The sequence below is a fragment of the Callospermophilus lateralis genome, chromosome 19, assembly GCF_048772815.1.
Source record: "Callospermophilus lateralis isolate mCalLat2 chromosome 19, mCalLat2.hap1, whole genome shotgun sequence".
NCBI classification, from domain to species: domain Eukaryota; kingdom Metazoa; phylum Chordata; class Mammalia; order Rodentia; family Sciuridae; genus Callospermophilus; species Callospermophilus lateralis.
Genome location: NC_135323.1, coordinates 764404 through 783490, shown reverse-complemented (window position 1 = coordinate 783490; position 19087 = coordinate 764404). Strand labels below are relative to the sequence as shown.

At 52.2% G+C, this 19087-nt stretch overlaps 1 protein-coding gene across 4 annotated transcripts in view; it reads left to right on the top strand.

The window, feature by feature from the left end:
• Clec16a (C-type lectin domain containing 16A) overlaps positions 1 to 19087 on the top strand; it is a 175711-nt gene that overhangs the window by 37590 nt on the left and 119034 nt on the right. For 3 of the 4 annotated variants that reach the window (XM_077106085.1, XM_077106087.1, XM_077106088.1), the window contains exon 10: positions 8257 to 8488. In XM_077106085.1, the coding sequence (XP_076962200.1) occupies positions 8257 to 8488 (232 nt within the window). The remainder of the gene's footprint in view (positions 1 to 8256; positions 8489 to 19087) is intronic. The other variant, XM_077106086.1, reaches the window with a different exon arrangement.

Genomic DNA, 19087 nt, shown 5'->3' with positions numbered 1-19087 from the left:
TTGTGGTCTTTAACTAGTCTTTGCATCACTCGAAAGGTGGGTCAGCACTGGTCATCTCTGCAGCCAGGACTTGGGTGTCTGCCGTGTGCTGTTGTAGGCACTGGAGGTACACCAGCAACAAAACAAAGACCCTGGCCTCATGGAAGGGACAGAGGAAGGTAAAACAGGGCTGGTGAGGAGCGCCAAGAGAGCAGTGGCGAGGCCAAGAAGGGACATGGGCACTGGCAGGAGGCTTGGGTGGTACAGTTCTCAACAGGTGACCACGGTTGGCCCTTCAGAGTTGGGAAGGTGGCATGTGAGCATAGACTTGAAGGGAGGGATCCATGGAGGTATCTGGAAGAAGAGCATTTTGATAAAAAAAAGGAGCAGCCCGTGCAAAGCCCTGAGACGGGAGGTGCCTCGTGTGTTGGAGCCGTGTGTCAAGGGGTGCCAGTTAAAGGAGGAGGCCCCTGAGGTCACGGGAGCCTTGTAGGCCTTTGGAGGATTCCGGAGTTGATGTGGAGGGACATGGACACTGTGTCTCGTGTCCCCAGTGACTGGCGTGGTTCCTGCAGTGAACATTCATTATCTTAAGATGCCAAGTGTCAGTGGAGGAGTGGCGCACACATCTCTGAGCCGCAGAAACCAGTCCTAGACAGTGCCAAAGTCCTCAAACCAGGACACCTGGTTTTGCTCTGGGGCACTGGATGGGAGGCCTGGCAGGCTGCCCATGGTCGAGAGGGGGCCGCTCTGCTCACTCCTCGGAGCCACCTGCCCCTTGTGAGTACTCCAGCACATCTCATGAAAGAAGGGTGGTAGTGCTGGAGTCGCTCTGTCATGCCCAAGAGCAGTGCAGCTTTTATCCCGAGAGCAGCAGGGCTGCCCTGGAGCGTCCTGAGGCCAGGTGAGTGGCAGGTCCCTGCTGGTCTACCATGAGTCGCTGCTGACCACTGGCTGGCAGCCTAAGCGAGCTCAGGGCGGCTACAGCCTCATGTGCAAAGAGAACACGGGAAAGGCTCTTCTCACTCCAGTCACTCTGCTCTGGGTGACGCTTTACTTTCGCCTGCGTCCTCCGCTGCGAGGGCCGCAGCAGCACTGTCTGCTGAGCACAGGCCGGCCGGCTCCCCCACTCCCTGCCCCGGCCGTTCTCGGGCACTCGGGCATCGCAGGCTGGCGCTGTGCAGGCCACAGGGTTCCCGAGGAAGCGCACCCAGCTGTGCTCGGGCAGTCTGGAAGAGGGGCAGCTGGGCCGAGCATGCCCACCCAGCTGTGGCCTGGGTCTGGGACCAGCCAGAGACGGTCTGGGGAGTGGTCTGAAGGAAGTCCTCCCTAAGGAGTGGCCTTATGCCCGAGAGCTGAAGGACAGGGCCAGCCCTGCCATGGTCTGAGTGGGAGAGTCCCTGGTGGGCGTGAGTCGAGTGTGTGCAGGGCCAGAGGAGAGGCCTTCAGAAAGTGACTGAGTCGGGGCGGGGGCTTTTCCTTGTGCCGAAGGCGGAGGCACTTGTTTGCCTCCATCTTCCTTCACGCTCTTCATCCTATAGGGAACGAGGAAGCCCAGGCTCCCAGGTTGGAGTCACCATGACCCCTCTGATGCTTAGGCCCTGGGTATGTGGAATAAAAACGTGAAAGGAGGGCTGAGAGTACAGGTGAGAGGCAGAGCACTTGCCTAGCACGCGGGACACCCACAGAATCTTGTTCTGTCGCGCTGCCTGCTCTCCGGTTCACATGAGATGGACCTGGCTTAGTCTTCTGACAGTTCTTTGGGAGGCTGGCTTGACAGTGGATGACACTGCAGGTGCTGTGAAAGGAAGTGGAGGTTTGCGCAGCTCAGCAGGATTCCTAAGTGCGTGAGCACTGGAGCCAGGCTTCCTAGATCCCATCCTGGCTCTACTTGTCACCAGTGGGAGTGACACGGGACAAGTTCCTTGCCCTGAATAGCCCCCTTCCTGCAGGAATTCAGTGTTTGAGCATAAAGTAAAACAGGTGTGGAAGTGTTCCAAGCATCACCAGGCACTGTTAAGTGCTCGCCGAGCATCCCGCGTGGTGGCTATTACCCGGAGAGAATCTGTGGCTTCTCGGCGTCTCTCAAGGGAGGGGCTGGTGTGATGGTGTGGAGATGGAGGGGCAGGTGATGGGGAGTGGCCGGGACTCGACCTAGCACCCATCCAAGTGGACGGGCCCTGAGCTGGCGAATCTACCTGGACCTGGTGCTGTTTACCCTGCCAGTCCTAGCCCCTGAGGCTGGGGATTAGAACGGTCATCCAGGAGCTCAGAAGTACCACCGAGAGGCCAAGTGTAGTCCACCAGCAAACTAGAAGGCCAGAGGACAGGAAGTTGCTAGAAGCTGGAGAGTGAACTTTAAAACAAAGAATGTGGTTGCTTTTTTAAAAGGTAGCCAGTCCGCTGCCATGTGTCCATCCCGTGATCTCTTTGCCAGAGGGCTAAGGTCAGTAAACGTTTCTCAAGTGCCTGTCCCAGGTATTAAACCAGTCATTTAAAGAAATATTTATCTGGTACAGTATGATATTTCCATACGTGTATCGAAATACACGTATTGCGCTTCCATACCATGCACACTAATTAAGGCAGGGTAATTAGCATTTATGTCTTTTCAAGCATTCTTCCTGTGTGTTGTCTTCTTTGGATGCTTCCAGTATTTTGAAATGTAAATTGTTGGAGGCTGTAGTCACCATCCTGTGGTATAGAACACCACAGCTGATTCCTCCTGTCTGACTGTATTTTGGTGTAGATTCTCTTTCTCCCCTCTCCCCTCCCCTCCCAGGCTCTAGTGACCATTGTTCCACTCTTCTAGCATCCACAAATAAATGAGAATGTTCAGGATGTGTCTGTCGGTGCCAAGCCAGGCATTTTTGCAGGCAGGATCTCGTTTTAGCTCATATTGACCTGTGATGGAGCCACTCTTGTCTCTGTTTTACAGACGGGGAAGCCGAGGCTCACAGGTCAAGTCTGTTGGCTAGAAAGTGGGCCTGAGACTCAGAGCTGGGTCTGCCTATGTTGGCATGGCTCTGTCAGCATAGCCTACCTCTTTTCTTAAGGGAAAGCCTTTCTCCTGCTTGGTGTGATTGAAGAGCAGAGCCTTTTGAACAAAGGATCCAAGTTGTTCCTTAGATGCTGGTGGGCCAGGCCCTGGAGAGCCTGGTTGTGGGAACACCCCGACATGTCACGTGGGGTCCCAGGACCATGCAGCCTCACCTCCCTTCCCTGCCCACTGCCTCCTCCTGACCCCAGCCAAGCTTCATCCCCGGGCAGCCTGCCTGTGCCTCCCGTCCCTGCGCCTGGCCATTGCCTGTCACTGCTTCCTCTGTCCCCACCATACCCCCTGAGTAGGCCCTCAGAAACCTGTTCAAAGGGTTGCGCCTATGGGCTGCTGAGGCTGGGTCACCTGGACCCTCTTCTGAGCCATGCATGTCTTGAACCCCTCTGCAGTCAGTGCATTTCAGCAGCTGCCGCTGAGGCTGCCTCGCTGGTCCTGCACCACCACCAGACTCCCAGGAAGTCCACACAGCTGTGCATCTGCTGTGTCCAAGGACACATCACTGTCACCAAGAGCACCAGCTCCAGGTGGCCCAGGCCATAGTAGACATAGAGCGGGAGCGCCTCTTCCAGGCACACCTGGCAGACAGGTTCCAAGCTGGCCCCTCCTGTTCTCTACTTCCTGAGGTGCTGGTGAGCTCCTGTTGACATTCAAGACTCAGACCTGTTGCGGTCCCTCTGCAAAGTGCTCCTGCACACCCTGCGTGCCCAGCCGCAGCACACACGGGCTCCTTGCAGAGTTTGCCGTTCCTGCGCGAGCCTCCTTCCCGGCAGCTGTGGGGCTCTGCTGCAGTGTGTACGGCAGAGGTTACCTGCCCTGCTGCCGCCTGAGTCCTGCAGGAGGTAGGGTGGCTTCCTGCGCTTCCCCAGTCCCTGTGCTCAGCGACAGACGGGTGAGCCTCTGGTGCCCAGCAGACCAGGCTCCTCCCGAGGTTCAGCTCCCTCCCAGCTTGTGTTAGGGCTTTGTTCCAATCTATTCACAGTCCTCTAGCTGAGCCTTTTTTTTTTTTTTTTTTTTAATTGAGGGCAAACATACACATAGTAAACTGCATAAAAGTCTAGGAAGCTTAGTGCACTGCTTGATGCTTTGTTATTCATTTGGTCATACCTGTGTGTAAAATGTAGTGTACGGCTTGATGATCTTGTACACATGATTACACTGGTGTGTAGTTTGCACCCCATACAGCTCCTCCTCAGTCCCAACGCCCCTCCTCACCACGGTAATTACTGTTCTGACTTCTAAAGGTGCTTTTTAAAACTTTTGGGTTTTTAAGAATTGTGTTGATAAATATGACATTGAGTTTGCCTCCTGACCGTTTTTAAGTGCAGAGTTCAGTGGCACTGGACACGGTTTTTAAAGGTGTGTCTACTTTTCAGTGGCACTGGTAGTCCTTTCTCGGGGCAGAACAACTGCGTGACATTGAAGCAGGTGGGGTGGAAAGTGAAAGTCCCCCACCTCCGTGTCTTCCTCAGAGAGAGCCGCTGTCTTGGGTCTGTGTGTCCTTCCAGACCTTTCTCTGTGCATTTTCATGCAAAGATCTACCAACCGTGTAACACGCGACGCATGGAACATAGTTTCTCTTTTTCAGCAGGGCTGGGGATGGAGCCAGGGCCTCCACGTGCACGGCAGGCGCTCTGCCACTGAGCTCCTTCCTGACCCCACGGGGTCTTTCCGTAAAGGGCATTGCTGACTGCGATGGAGCTGACTTGCTGTTCACGTGCAGCCTGTTCCAGTCTCTCTCAGCTGCGCACACAGGCCAGGTCTCGTAGGGAGCATTCTTGGGACTTCTCTCTCACCAGTGGTGTTTTTTGCTTCACCTCCTCCACCCTGGCTCCCAGGCCTTGCTTGTCCCTCCTGACCCTTGTCCCTGCCACTGTAGAGCGTGCTCCCTGATGCCCATCCATCCCGCATTCCTTGAGAGGCCTTGGGCACTGCCTGAGGAGTTACCTTTCCCAGAGTGCTTGTCTCTAAAAAGCCAGGACCAAAGCCTGGGCTGGAGGAGTGTGAGGCTGGGGAGGGCAGCCGCAGGCCCGGCAGGGAGCAGTTAGGCCCTTGGGCCACCATCGAAATTCCATTCGTGACTTTTAGCTGGCCCCAACTCCAGAAGCTGCCCACTGAGCTCAGGGCCCCTGTGTTTCCTGTGAGCAGGAACGGTCTCAGATCTTGCCTCCGTTCCCAGCCAAGTGGCACTAGCTTCTCTATGATGACTGTATGTTTATTAAGGGGGAAATGCCAGCTTCTTAAATACAGAAGAATGAAAAGGAAACAAAAATAGCACAAAACCCGATGTCCAGCTAACCATTGTCAAATTAAAAAAGAAGAGAGACTGTGTGTACATGACCAGAAATTTCAAACCAAATGAAAACACAGAGTGCTTGTGTGGTGTGTGCACCCAGTGCCTGACTTCTCTCTCCCCAGAGGTGAAATGTCACATTCTCACGCCTCTTTCTAGGAACAGCTGTGCTTACATCACTGCGTGTAGTCTTTGAAAAGCTCTCCTGAAGGGACCTCACCACATGCCTGTTCTTGCCTGTTCACCCTGGCACCGTTTCTGCATCAGTCCACCCAGGAACAGAAACCCTCCGACTTCTTAACATCCACATGGATCTCTTATCTATGGATGGATGGACCATGATTTCCTTACCACGCCCCAGTCGATGGACCTTTAGATTATTTCCAGCTGTTTACCGGGTGGTTGCATTTTTAAAGATCTGAAATTTCCCCAGAAAGCATATCTTCCCCTCCACCCAAACACCTGATCGTCAAGAAAAATGAATCCTTTTGAAAAGTTCTGAAATTCATTTTTACAGTCAATTTTTTTTCTTTTTGATAAAGGCAGGGAAAAGAAGGTGGTAACTGTCACTTGGGATTATTACTGTCTCACCACTCTCTGGGGGATTTTCCGTTTTTTTTTTTTCAGTGCTGGGGATTGAAAACAGGGCCTCATATATGCAAGGCAAATGCTCTACCACTGAGCCACATCCCCAACCCTGAAGACTTTGTATCCACGTTTTCATTTAGTTCTAGAAGGTCAGAATGATTTGCTACATATTTCAGACAAAGATGGTGACTGGACAGCTGGTCTGGGGTTCGGGCCACTCTGATGGCCTCAAGCCCTGCTTCACTTCCCTCTGTTCCTCCAGTTGTTCTGTTCAGTCCTGTCTACACAGGGCTCGGGAAGGGCTTCTTCATCCATCCGTGTGAATTTCTGTTCCTCTTACTGGGGGCAGGGGGTTGCTGTGCACTTGGCCTTGGTTTTCTGTCTCTGCAAGCTCTGACCATTGCACGGCATGCTGTAAAATTCTTGGGGAGTAGGTGGTGACGGGAGGAATCTAGTCTTAGTCCTGGGGCCTCACCAGTGGGTCAGGAAAGGGTGAGGGGCACCCAGGGCTGCATTCGATCCCACAGCATCCTCAGAGGGCTCTGATGGATGCTGTCTGTCAAGGAGTGCACGCTCTGAATGCTGTCGTCTCTGGCCTCTTGGTTGTCGGCATCTGTGATATGCTATCTGGGTTTCCTGGACAGAAGAACCATGTCTCAATCTATTTGTCATTTTTGTGGTTGACTAATCCAAAGTGGGTAAATAAAAACGAATGTTTGGATTTGGATGCTAATTTAGCTCTCAATTGGGTTTTGTTTTGAGTATTATTGAAATTAATCTGTGTGCCTTGAGCACATACCACTTATTAGCAAGGTATAGTGGCCCTTGGATACAAATGGTTTCTCTTTGGGGTACGTTCGTAAGATGGATAATCCACATCAAGATAATGGAAAAGTGTATTCTAAATCTTTTTTGTTTTTTCCCTTAATGACAAAATGATGTCTGAACCTTATCCAGAGTTTAGAAAGGGAAAAACATTTCAATCAAAATCCTGCACTAAAAATCAATTTCCTTTCGTCTTAGCTCCTTTCTAGACGTGGTTAATTTGCATGTGTATGTTTTTCCTTTTTTTTTTTTTTTTTAAGGTCTTGTATGTCATCCATGGCTGGCCTTAAACTCTTGGGCCCAAGCCATCCTCCTGCCTCAGTCTCTGAGCCTGGGACTGCAGGTGCCACGGTGCCATCTGTATGCGTATATTTTTAAAGAGTACTAAGCTGAGACCTGGGTTTGAGTTTTGTCGACACGGTGCTGTTTTAGGCAAGGCTTGGGCTTTGCCGTCGAGCAGCCTGGGTTCAGAACCAGGCTCTGCAGTCGAGTGGTAGCTGACGTGGGTCGGGCAAGTGGCTGGGCCTCTCAGGCCTCTATTTTCTCAGCTTTGAAACGGACGGTGTATCGTGGTGGTTAGGAAGATCGCGATACAGGAGACTGGGGTATGGATCATAGGTGACAGGGGCCTTCCTTATTTTCTGTGAGGGCCCTGTGTCCTCTCGGAAGAAGCGTCTTCTGTGGAGAGGACACCTTTGTGTCACTGATGCTAGGGAGCGCCCTCCTGAGGAGAGCCAGCACGTGGCTGCCTCCAGGGAGCCTGCCTTGTCGTCTTGTTGTTTATTTTCACAACAGTGAGGCAGGTTGATGTACCATTTCCTGTAGTGAGAGACAGTTTCTTCTAAAACAGACTTACCAGGCTGGGTTTGGGGCTCAGTGGTAGAGTGCTTGCCTAGCCTGAGTGGCACACTAGGTTCAATCCCCAGCACCATGTAAAAAATAATAGATAAATAAAAAAGTAAAATAAGGATGTTGTGTCCATCTACCACACACACACACACACACACACACACACACACACACATTTATATAAAACAAAGATTTACTTAAACATGGCAATGTCATTGTGCTGTATGTAGCAAAGACGCAGGTTGTGCAGATGGTATGCGTTTAGATTTTGGCTCAGCTGCCGCCAGGCTCTGAAACCTTGGGTAGATCACTTAGTGTCTCTGACCTTTGCCTTCCTTATCTCTAAAATGAGGACAACTGCACTCTCTTAAGGGGTGTCATACAGTTTAAATGAGGCAACACAATCAGAACCGTAGAGTAGCTTGTGTACGGCAGACACCTGGAAGTGTGAGCTGTTCTGGTGAAACACAGCATTTCTGATGGGGATAGTGAGCAGTAAATGGCAACTGGTGCTATTTTTGATTTTTTGATGTTGGTAACGATATTAGTCATAGTACTAGACCAGGAAGTAGCATTTGTTGTTTAGGAGGCAGAAACTGGAGCAGCTTGCAAACATCCATCAAGATCCCAGTGTTCCAATTAATGGGTTCCTTTCTTGGACTCCTAGGCCAAGCCCAGCATTCGGTGCTTCATTAAACCCACTGAGTCCCTGGAGCGGTCCCTTGAGATGAACAAGCACAAGGGCAAGAGGCGGGTGCAAAAGAGACCCAACTACAAAAACGTTGGGGAGGAGGAGGACGAGGAGAAGGGGGCCGCCGAGGACGCCCAGGAAGACGCCGAGAAGGCTAAAGGTACAGAGGGTGGTTCCAAAGGCGCGAAGACGAGTGGGGAGAACGAAGGTGAGTCCCCAGCCGCACCACTCTGCGCCGCCCGCCCCGGCTGCCGCTGGCTGGGTCCTCTCTGCTACTCTGCTCCCTAGTGTATGTCCATGGACACCTCTGTTCCTCTCTGATGCCCACCAGTGCACCTCGTTCTGGACAGTCCAGCTGTTTGGAGCCAGCTGTGGGCTGTGTCACAGCAGATCCAGCGAAAGTCCACCTCATGGAGTGGGAGACCTGCAGCAAGGTCTCCCATCTGTAAAAAGAGGGTCACAAATAGTGTCTACTTTGCAGTGTGACTCTGAGAATTAAAAGAACTAACGCAGCGATACAGGCTGTATCCCAGCAGCTCAGGAGAGTGAGGCAGGAGGATCTCAAGTTCAAGACCAGCCTGAGCAATTTAGTGAGACCCTGTCTCAAAATAAAAATTTAAAAAGGGCTGGGGACGTAGCTCAGTGGTAGAGTGTCTGCTTTAGCTTGGACAGGGCTCCAGGCTCAATCCCCAGCACCACAAAAAAAAAAAAAAAAAAAAAGAGAAGTAGCACATCTGATCTGTTCAGAACAGTTCTCTGTCCCTGTCTGATGCTGTAAGAGGGTTCACTGCTGCTGATGACCATCATTATTGTCATCTTCATCATCATTGCTACTGTTCTTCTCCCGGATAATTTGGAATAATGGTTTGTGCCTAGCACACAGTGGAAGAAAGAGAGGGGTCTAATGAGATTATATACTTTTAATAGTTATGACTTTTTTGGAGTCCCATAGTCAAATTCAGTCCACAAAATCTCCCCCTGAGCTTTTAGCAGCCCCATCTGTCTGGACCGAGGTGCGCTGCGTGGTGGGTATGCGCTTGGCCAGAGAATGCGTCCCCCCTTTTGCCTGGCCGGGGTGGTTGGGTCGCTTTCTTTTCTCACTCCTGTTTAAATGCTGAACCCCTTTGAACTGGAGAGCATTTCCTCTGGGGTCAAGTACACAGAAGGGGCCAGTTACTTGTGTCATGGACCAGGCTCACAGCCACACAGATGGGGCCTCTGGCTGTGGCCCAGGCCCTGGGGGAGGGGTGATGGGACTCTGTGCTTGGTGGCCGTGGGGTAGAGCTCTGTTCGCTGGAGGGAGAAAGGCAGCCCCCTCTTGGCCGCCTGGCTGTGGTCTGCTGGGGTGGGGGCACATTCCTGCCACCGACATCCCCCAGCCTGGTGAGCCAGACTGTGAGCTCCAGTCCAGGGCAGTTGAAGCTGGGCCACAGCCCCTTGCTGAAGCAGTGGCTGGGAGTGCAGGGTCTTTGGCAGTTGCCTGCGATCCTACAACTAGAACACACCCTGCTGGCCCCACCCCGCTGGCCCCACTGTGATTTCCTTAGCAGCTGTCAGTGAATACAATGATTGCATGTCACCCTGGTGCCACCCAGATCCCTTTCTGAGACTGGGACCTCTGGCTGGCTTTGGTTTCTGATCAAAGTGTGTAGTATGGGGAACCTTTGCCAGCAAATGTCACTTTGGAGGAGAGGTTGAGGGGCAGACACAAAGCAAGCCATCTGTATTTGCTTATTTGGGTCATCTTGTAATTTTTTTTTTTTTTTTTTAACTTGGAAGAAAGTTGTCTGTCTCACCTCTTGGTTTAGCCATCACTGGATAGCCACACTGGGGGGAAGCGGACACTTCACCTCGGTTTGTACACTGTGTTCTTTTCCATTTTGTCTTGGAAAGACGCTCCTGCCTTTGTTCCAGTACTTCTAAGGGATGCTGTCTCGCCAGCCCTCGGCTCTGACTAACAGGAGTATGGACAGGGCAGGTTTGGCCCCAAAGCATCATCAGTTAGTCAGGGGGGGGGCCCAGGCCCTGCGAACGGGGATGGCAAGCCAGCTCAGCAGCTGGGACTGCGGGGTTGGGAGGGAGGGCTCCCTGCCACCGAGGCCAGTGGCCATGTGGAGGGCACAGGGAGAGTTTCACCAGCCCCCAAAACAGGCTTTCCAGGAGGCTACTTGGCCACATTGTGCCAGATGAGCCAGAAATTTCCCCACAGGCTTCGAATGGGCAGTTGATGCTGACTCCAGAGCTCAGCTGGGTGACGTCACCCTTGGTGACGCCCCCATCAGTTTTGCTGCCTTCCTAATTCCTTGAACACATGAATCATTCCAGAATGCGGTGGTCCTGCCATCTTTCCCCCGGACTCATGTGCATAAACACGGCGTTCACGGCTTTGTCCTCCTGAGCAGTAGCACTTCCACTCTGGAGCTTTCTGAGTCCTCTGTGTGGTCTCTCAGTTCCGCTGTGTTTGAAGGTGCAGGTGGTCAGTGTCTCTCCTTAGACTAGAATTTGGACAACCCCCCACAGCTGTTAATTGCTGTGACTTGGAAGGCGGTCAGGCCCACGGGTGCCACTCATTCATGTTGCAAACCAGAGGACAGGGTGGCCAGGCCTGGGACAGGTGTCTATCCTACTGTGGCTCCTCTGATAAAATCTGGGGTATGTTCCTCAGAAGCCAGGGGCATGGGTGCAGGGCCAGAAGAAACAGCAGAGTCTCCCCCAGAAGGCCCACTACATTCTGGGCACTCCCTGCCCCTCTGATGTCCATCTCCTCTCTCCCTTCCTGTGTTGAGGTGGGTATGTGGCTTATTTTCTTCTCCATGTTATTTCTTCTCTAGCAAGCTTTTTTTGTTGTCCCTGGATCTCTAAGAGATGGTTGACAATCTGGTTGTGACAGACGGACTCAGGAGACCCATCTCTGCCACCCCCACTCTAGTAGTGAAATCTTTACAGCGTAAAACAGGCATGTGTCACGAGGTTCAGTTTTGCCATGACCTGATTTGAATGTGGCATTAATGTGTTTTTTAAATCGTAGCACCCAGAATTCACACCTCCTCCATGTTTGAGCCCAGACTCGGACGCTGTGTGAGGTGAATGGGCACCCTGGCCCGTCCACTCCGTCCCCAGTTTGCAAAGAGATGTGCTCTACCTCAGGTCCCAAGTAACGAGTGACTCATTGTGAAACCAAGAAATCACAGGGCCCCTAAATTTGCAGAAATCGAGTATTAAAAGGAAGAAAAGGGATGTCCTGGTCCCTGTAGCTAGCAGAGTGTTCACGCTGTCCAGGAAGCCCAGCATCCCAGGGTGCTGGCTCATTTCTCAGTCACCCTTCAGTCTGAAAGGACAGTTCTCTCGTTTGGGATTTTCTCAGAGCAGTAACCTCATAAGACATCTGAGACAAGAGATTGCATCCTGTGAACTTCCTGTTCCAACAGCAGGGCTTGGCTTTGGCTTTTTTGCCGTGGACCAGGCGGAAGTCCATTGCACGGGTTTCTCTTCTCCCAGAACTCCAGAAAGGGCAAGGAGAGAAGCAGCTGGAATGACTGGACCTGCCAGGCCCACTGGAACTCAGGATCCCTGCAAATTTGGACCCCCAGCTTTGCATCTTTCTTTTTCCTTCAAGTCTCCACTAGAGTTAAATGCTGGCTCACCTGGTGAAGACTGGTGGCATTCTGATTGAGTGAGCCAGGGACTGTCGGGAAGCTGGGGTCTGAATCCCAGCCCTACCCCTGCGCAGCTCTGTGACTCTGGGCTAGGCATTGCCTTCTCTGTGCTTCTCCACCTGTGGAGGGGGCTATCTCATGCCCAGGCTTCAGGCTATCATAGAGCATTCACCGCACAGGTTTTAGCTTATGGTTCAAGGACACTGTATTGGAACCCTGGCCAAGATGCAGGACAGGGTGAAGAACTGAAGGGGCATTTGAGACTGGTTGGGTGGGTTCTGTGCCTAGATCCCCAGGCAATTGCCGTGGGGATCTGTCACTAATAAATGAAGCATGTGGGTATGAATGTGTGACAGAGTGGGAAGATGGGGGGAAAAGTGGGCCCGGCATGATATGGAACCGTGGGTGTCAGCTCCTGCAGAGGATTTAACTGGTGTGAGGCGGAAGATGGAAGGTGAACTAGGATCACTCGTGAAGAACAGCTTCCCAGAGACCGTTCTCAGCCCAATCCCTGCTCAGTCGGAGACTCTAAGAGGCAAAGGAAGGGTCTCCCGTACTCTCAGCGCAAGCAAACACACTTACTGTCAGGGACCATTTGCTTCCTGAAACTGCTCCAGAGCCAGCCAATAGCACGCAGTCCTCCTCTTAATTCTGGGGTAACCAGCAGTTCATCCTCCCTCCCCAGCCTTCCTCGGAAGGCCCCTTCCCCTCTCCCTTCCCTCTTCCATCGTCATCTCGCTGCAATTCCTGGTGTATAGTACCCAGGGGCCGATTGAGAAATCCTTGAATTTGTAAATTCAAAGGCCATTGGGAGGTCATGCCTGCCACGTCCCTGACAAGCACTTCATCTACCAAATGAAGTCGGGTTAGAACATGTCCCCCTGGGAGAGTTGACGGGTTGTGCTGTGATGGGGAAGGCCGAGGAGAGCACCAGAGTCGTCACATCATGAGGCAGAAGTCATTGTCCGTAGGTGCCAAGGCCCTTCTGGCCTGCACGGCCCTGCCTGGGCGGCCGGTTGAGAGATGGGGCTTTGCTGCCTTTTAAGACACACGTTCAACGTCAGGTTGGCCGTCTTAGCCATTTTAAGTGTGCAGTGGTGCCCGAGGGTTATAAATCCGTCACCACCATCTCTCTCCGGAACTCTCTTCTTGCACAACTGAACCTCTGTACCCAACGGATGCCCCATCCGCTGCCCCCGCCTGTGGCAGCCACCGCTCTACTTCATCTCCTAGACTTTCCACTCGAGGGACCTCACCTAGGTGGACTCGTACAGTGCTTGTCTGTTGCTCTTCTGGTTTCGTGTTTTGTTTTTGAAATGGAAATATTTTTGCTGATCTTAGTAATTAAAGAAGTAATACACAGGTGTTATTCTTATAAACACTCAAACAGCACAGAGGGAGGCAGAGCAGAAGGTTGACGGCCTGACTCTTCGTGCTCTCAGCGCACTCCCCTCCACCTGCTTGTTCGAGGAACAGGTGACGTCCATCCTGTCTCTTCTCCTAGAGTGTCAGCGTGCGTTGGCTGGGTACGGTGTCGCCATCCTGCACCACAGTCACGGCTTCGTCGTCCTCCCTTCTCTCCGTGTTCTAGTGGTGTGTGGGAGTCCAGGTTGGTGGTGCCTTCCCTTGTCGAGACTCCAGCCTCTGACCTTTGGAGCCTGTCCGCGCCCTGGCGTCTCTCTCTCTGTGGAGTTGTTTCCCTTTGTGCTGGGGATAGAACACAGGGCCCTGCCCACGCGTCATGTGCTAAGGTGACCTGTGCCCCAGCCCCAGTGCTGACTTTTTTGAAAACTGCAGACCCCCCTGCTCCTTTGTGCCGTGAGACCTGACGTTTCCTGTGATCAGACTGTGATCCTGCATGCTTGATTGGAGCAATGCCGTGTCCTTTCAGGGTGTCACATCAGGAGGCACATGGTATCCTTCTGTCTTTTCTGGTGATACTCATTTTGGTCACCTGGTTAATGTGTTGCGAGCTTCCCTACTACGTAATAACCTTCTCTCTTTTTTACAACTAGTAAGCCGTCCTGGGGGACAGTTTGAGGTAATGCAGCTCTTCACAATTCCTGCTTAGCTGTGACACCCGTTGATGGTTCTCCCCTGACCCAGCCTTCACCGTGACGATCACAGAGTGACGACTCTGCAGCAGGAGACTGCTCTCTGTGTTGGAAAGTCTGCCTTGGTCACTGCGTTGTGCGAAGTCCCATCTTCTCTTATTTACTTTTTCAGGTCATGGTCTTCATCTTTTTAATGGTTTATATTTCATTACTCTATTTAATGATTTTGGTGTTTAAGTCGCCCCTGACTGGGCCCATGGGGACCTTTCCAGCTGGCTGTGTGTCCTTGGGGTGAGCCCCCTTGCCTTCCTGGCCTGTGGAGATCTTGCACTTCATCTTGCACCTCGTCTGCTCATTCTTGCCATTAGCCATTTCTCTGGAAAGCCCTGTTTCCTTTCAATGGGCAGTTGAAAGATCTGGCACCAAGTGTTCTCATTGCTACTGGGATGTCTTTGCTTTTTGGTCCTTTCAGAAGACCGAGATGGGACATATTACAAAATACAAAACTGTGAAAGTGTGTAAAACAAACACAACTGTGCAAAAAGGTGTGTTGAAAGGAGTGTGCCCCCTCCCACATGCCTTCCGTCTCACCCCTTCTTTGTCTGCAGTCTGTCCTCTGTTTCTTTCTGTGAGCACAAGTGCATCGAGGTGGCTGGTGTCCGTGCCCAGCTTGCCCACAGGGCCACGAGCTGTGTGTGTGCTTTCTGCTCGCCAGTACCTCTGGAAGTCTCTCCCTCCCTCCACAGGGCTCTTCCCCGTTCCTTTAACAGCTGCACTGTGGGTGTACCGACCTCTTTTGCAGGACATTTAGGGACTTTCCAGTTTTGGGGGGTTATAAAAATACTGCATTAACTACTCTTGTACACACGCATTTTCCTGTTGTTGAAGGTGTATCTACCAGATGAATTGCTCCCAGTGGGTCTGCTAGGTTGAAGGTTGGAATAGTGATTTAAACTTTTCTTTTAAACTGCATTTAAGTGGAAAAAGACAGCTGAATAAAATGATCAAACAAGCTGTGCAGGCAGTGCACCTGCAGGACAGAGAGCACACAGGCAAACGCGTGGAGGTGCGGGGCTAGGTCACGCTGCAGCCCCACGGTCCAAAGCAGAAGTGACTCACCTTGCGACCGAGGTCAGGTGGACCCCTCTGAGGGTCCGTCATCAGCCCCAGGTCCCTGTGGAAATCAGTCCACATGAGCCCACTGAGCTGCTCCTTGGTGGCAGCAGTGTGGCACGTGGCCCCTCGGAGGAAAGCTGGGCTGTACCAGCACAGGGACAGTGTCGGCAGGGACAAGTGGGAGGAAGGGCCCGAAAGGCAGCACAGAACCACGCCAGACCTGGTGCGGCATGGCAAGGGGTTCGTCAAGACCCTGAATCATCAGCCAGGCTGGTCCTCTTCAGCATTCTCCTCTAAAGACGGCTGTGGTGTCCCTGTCAGAGCAGTGAGAATCTGGGGAGACCCTCTCCTACCTGCCACTTCTGCACCTAGGTGGCATTTCACCCGCAGGTGAGATCTGGCACCTTAAGAGTGCAGATGAATAGCATTGTTCAAAAGGGGGTGGTGGCGCTCAGTGGTAGAGCACTTGCCGGTCACACTTAAGGCATTGGCTTCGAATCTCAGCACCACGTAAACATAAATAAATAAATAAATAAATGACAGATAAATAAAACAACGGAATTATGTCCATCTACAACTAGAAATAAAAAATTTTTTAAAAAGCAAATGGGGCGGGGAAGGAACCTGTTTGGGCATTTGGAGAACTGATCTCCCTCATCTGGAAACTGATCTGAGTGGAACAGCTCCTTCCACAGCTCTGCTGGCTTGAGGGCGAGGGTGGGGTGCCCTGGGAGCGCCTGGGGGGCACAGCTGAGATTTACAAACCTCGATTTGTGTGGAGAGGGCCTTGTCCTGGGCCAGGGCGTGATGTGGCTCAAGGGGGCTAGTTTTAGCTTTCACCCTGCATTTTTAGGGGTGACGGGTGGGGACAGCCCCGGCTTTGCCACACATGAAGCTGTGTCAAGAGCCACTGCACATCCGGGCGCTGTTCCTCAGATACAGTGTCCAGGTTTGGACCAAACCAGTGGTTTTCAGGCAGATTTTTGTGAAATCCCAGGATTCCAAAAAGGGGCATCAGTGGAGTGCCTGAGGCATCCTGTGGGTAGAAACATGTGGCATCCACCAGCTTTCACCTGGAGCAGCCTGCTCTTACCTGCCGTCGTGGCAGCAAGCCCTGCAAAGCTGTCATTGAAACTAACGTGGGGGGACTGAGGCTGTCTAGTTGTGCGTTTGCCCAGCATGTGTGAGACCCTGGCCCCTCCCCAGCTCTACAGAAATACAAAGGTCGAGCTGCTTTAAAAAACCCGACACACACTGGACAGGTGAACTTCTCTGCTCCAGACTCCTGGTGTGGTCCAGGGAGATTAAAAGATGAAAGGAGGACGGCCTGTCGTGGAGGCTTGGCCTTTCACCAGGGACTGGGGCTCGCTGCTGTGATCGTGAGGAGTCCCGGGACTGCCTTCCCACCTTGTCAGCCAGGAGGGGCAGGGCTGTGCCTGGGGACGTGGACACAAAGCCCCGGGGAGATGGGCCTGTGGTGGCTGGTGAGGTCAGCGGTCGCAGCAGGCTGGCTTCACAGTTTCCCTGGTAGACTTCCAGTGTCTTTGATGGCATGCTTTATCAGCAAATGCAAACACAAATAAGACTTAAGCCTGCATCTCCCAAGAACACATGTTTATTTATGGTAAACTGTACTTATCTGTATTACTGTGCTAATCCTATGTATGGCTTAAAACACACAAAGTAGCCATGTTAAGGATGAGGACAGTTAAAACGGTAAAAGGAGGTGCTAGCTAGTGAGTCATCTTGCAACCCCCTGGGGCAGCCGACCCCACTGGAGAAGCAGGGGTGGCGGGGCGCCACGGGCGTCTGGGCCAGGAGCTGTTGTGCTTGCACTGCCTGGGCTGCTGCTGACCCAGCTGTCTCTGAATTGGCTTTTTCCTTAAATTTACCCTCACTCAGTGTTAATATGCACCAAAGAATAACTTTCTGTACGGCTAGAATTTTCTTAAAATGCCCATCAAAAGAAAAAAAAAAAAAAACCTCTGAAACCATATAGACAGAAAGTTTGTCCAGAGACCACTTAAAAGTCATCCTTGGCTCCCAGCGTGTAATGGGGACCACCCTGTGGGAGCCTCTCATCTGTGGCATCTGCCTTCAGATCGAAAGGGCAGGGTACTCTGGAGAGTGAGCCTCCCAGAGACCTGGCCCGGGGCAGGTGTGTGGCCTGCACTCCCCAGGGGCTGCACGCACAGTCCCACTAACAGTCCAGGAAGAGTGGTGGGGTCAGATGTCTCCTGGAAGAAAACTGTGTGCACATCCATCACAGATCTGAATCAGCTGTGGACCGCCCCTGCCCACACGTCACAGCCACGGTGACACGTTGCCCTGCTGACTGCCGAAACTTCCCTGGGCTCCATCAGTGCAGCCATCCATATGTCCACTCAAGAGAGAGTCACTGTGCACCTGAGCTCTGCCAGCCCCTAGGTTAGGCTCTGGAGAGACAGGAAGAACAGGACAGATGGGACGGCTTCTCCTGCGAAGCCTCAGTCCACTGATAGTAAACAATGGAAAAAAATAGATAATATAAAATCCAGGTAGTTATAAAAACTAAGTAAAATCAAAGTAAAGGTAGACAGGACAGATCCCCTGGGTAGAATAACTGCAAATAGTTATGTGGACACCCAAGGGGGTAGAACACAGCTCCACTCTTTAAGCGTGGAATGGAAGAGAGGAAAAGGAACTTGGCGGTGGGGACACTGATGAATGTTAGCTTGTGGAACGCGCAGCAGCAACATCAGCATCTTCAGCCATGTTGCTGGTGTGTCCCTTGGAGACGATGCTGTGAGAAGCACACTTCTCTGTCATCTTCCTCTCCCAAGACCTCACCTCAGTCTAATTGTCAGGAAAGCATCAGGTCAACCCAGGATGAGGGACTTCTTAGAGTCTCTGACCAGACTGCCAAGGTCTCAAGATCAAGGAAAGTCTGAGAAAGTGTCAGGCCTAGAGGATTTACCCCTGACAACGTAAGGTAGGAGGGACCCCACCACAGAGGAGGGCTGGGGGCCGGGGCCAGGGTAGAGCACTTGCCCAGCACGTGTGAGGTACTGGGTTCAATCTGTAGCACCACATAAAAATAAATAAAATAAAGGTCTTGTGGTCATTCAAAACTTAAAAAAAGAACGTTGGGGAAAAAGAAATGAAATCTGAGCAAAATATGCAGCTAATCATTTAAAAGGAAGTAAACGAAAAGCAGGTGGAAAGGACATCTTGGGAAACGACATTTGAGCTGAGTGTCAGAGGACGTGACTGAGTCACACCTGTGCAGACAAGACCAAGGGCAGAGGGAATCGCTGTACAAAGACCCTGGGGCACAAGAAGCCTAGGGCATTGAGAAACAGTAGAAAGCTGGCTTACCTGGAGCATGGGGTGCCCACAGGGCGGAGGTGGAGGGCCCAGCCAGGATGCCTTGTGAATTTCACCCGGAATAGAGTGGACAGGCACCAGGAGTTTCAGAACAGAGATTGACATCAGCTAATTCCCATTTAAAAATCCCTCAGGTTGGTGTGGAGAAAACAAGGGGGCCAAGGAAGGATGCAGAGGCCAGCTAGGAGGCCCGGGGGTGGGGGCCACGGTGGAGCCCCAGTTGTACTCAGCCCCTGGAAACAGCCCAGGTTTCTCTCCCCCTCCCCAGCTCCTCTCCCCCTCCCCAGCTCCTCTCCTGTTATGGGGGAAGTGGTCTGTACCTGCCTCCAGACACTGGCTGAGAAAGTCCTTGTCCTCACAAGGAGGTTCTGTGGCAGGGACCCTTGGAAGCCCAGCTGTCCACCTTTAGCTCCAGATGTTTTTCTCTAGAGGTCCCCAGCTTTTTCTGAAAACAGAAATGCACATCATGCTTAAGTCGTTGCTATACATCACTCTGATTTACTTGGGAAAATGGGAAATGAGGTTCCTAGCCTCCTGGTGCCTTCCAGAAGGAGAGCAGAAAGGAGGACACAGCTCCTGTGCGCTGTCGGCAGCTTCACATGCTGCTGTGGGTTG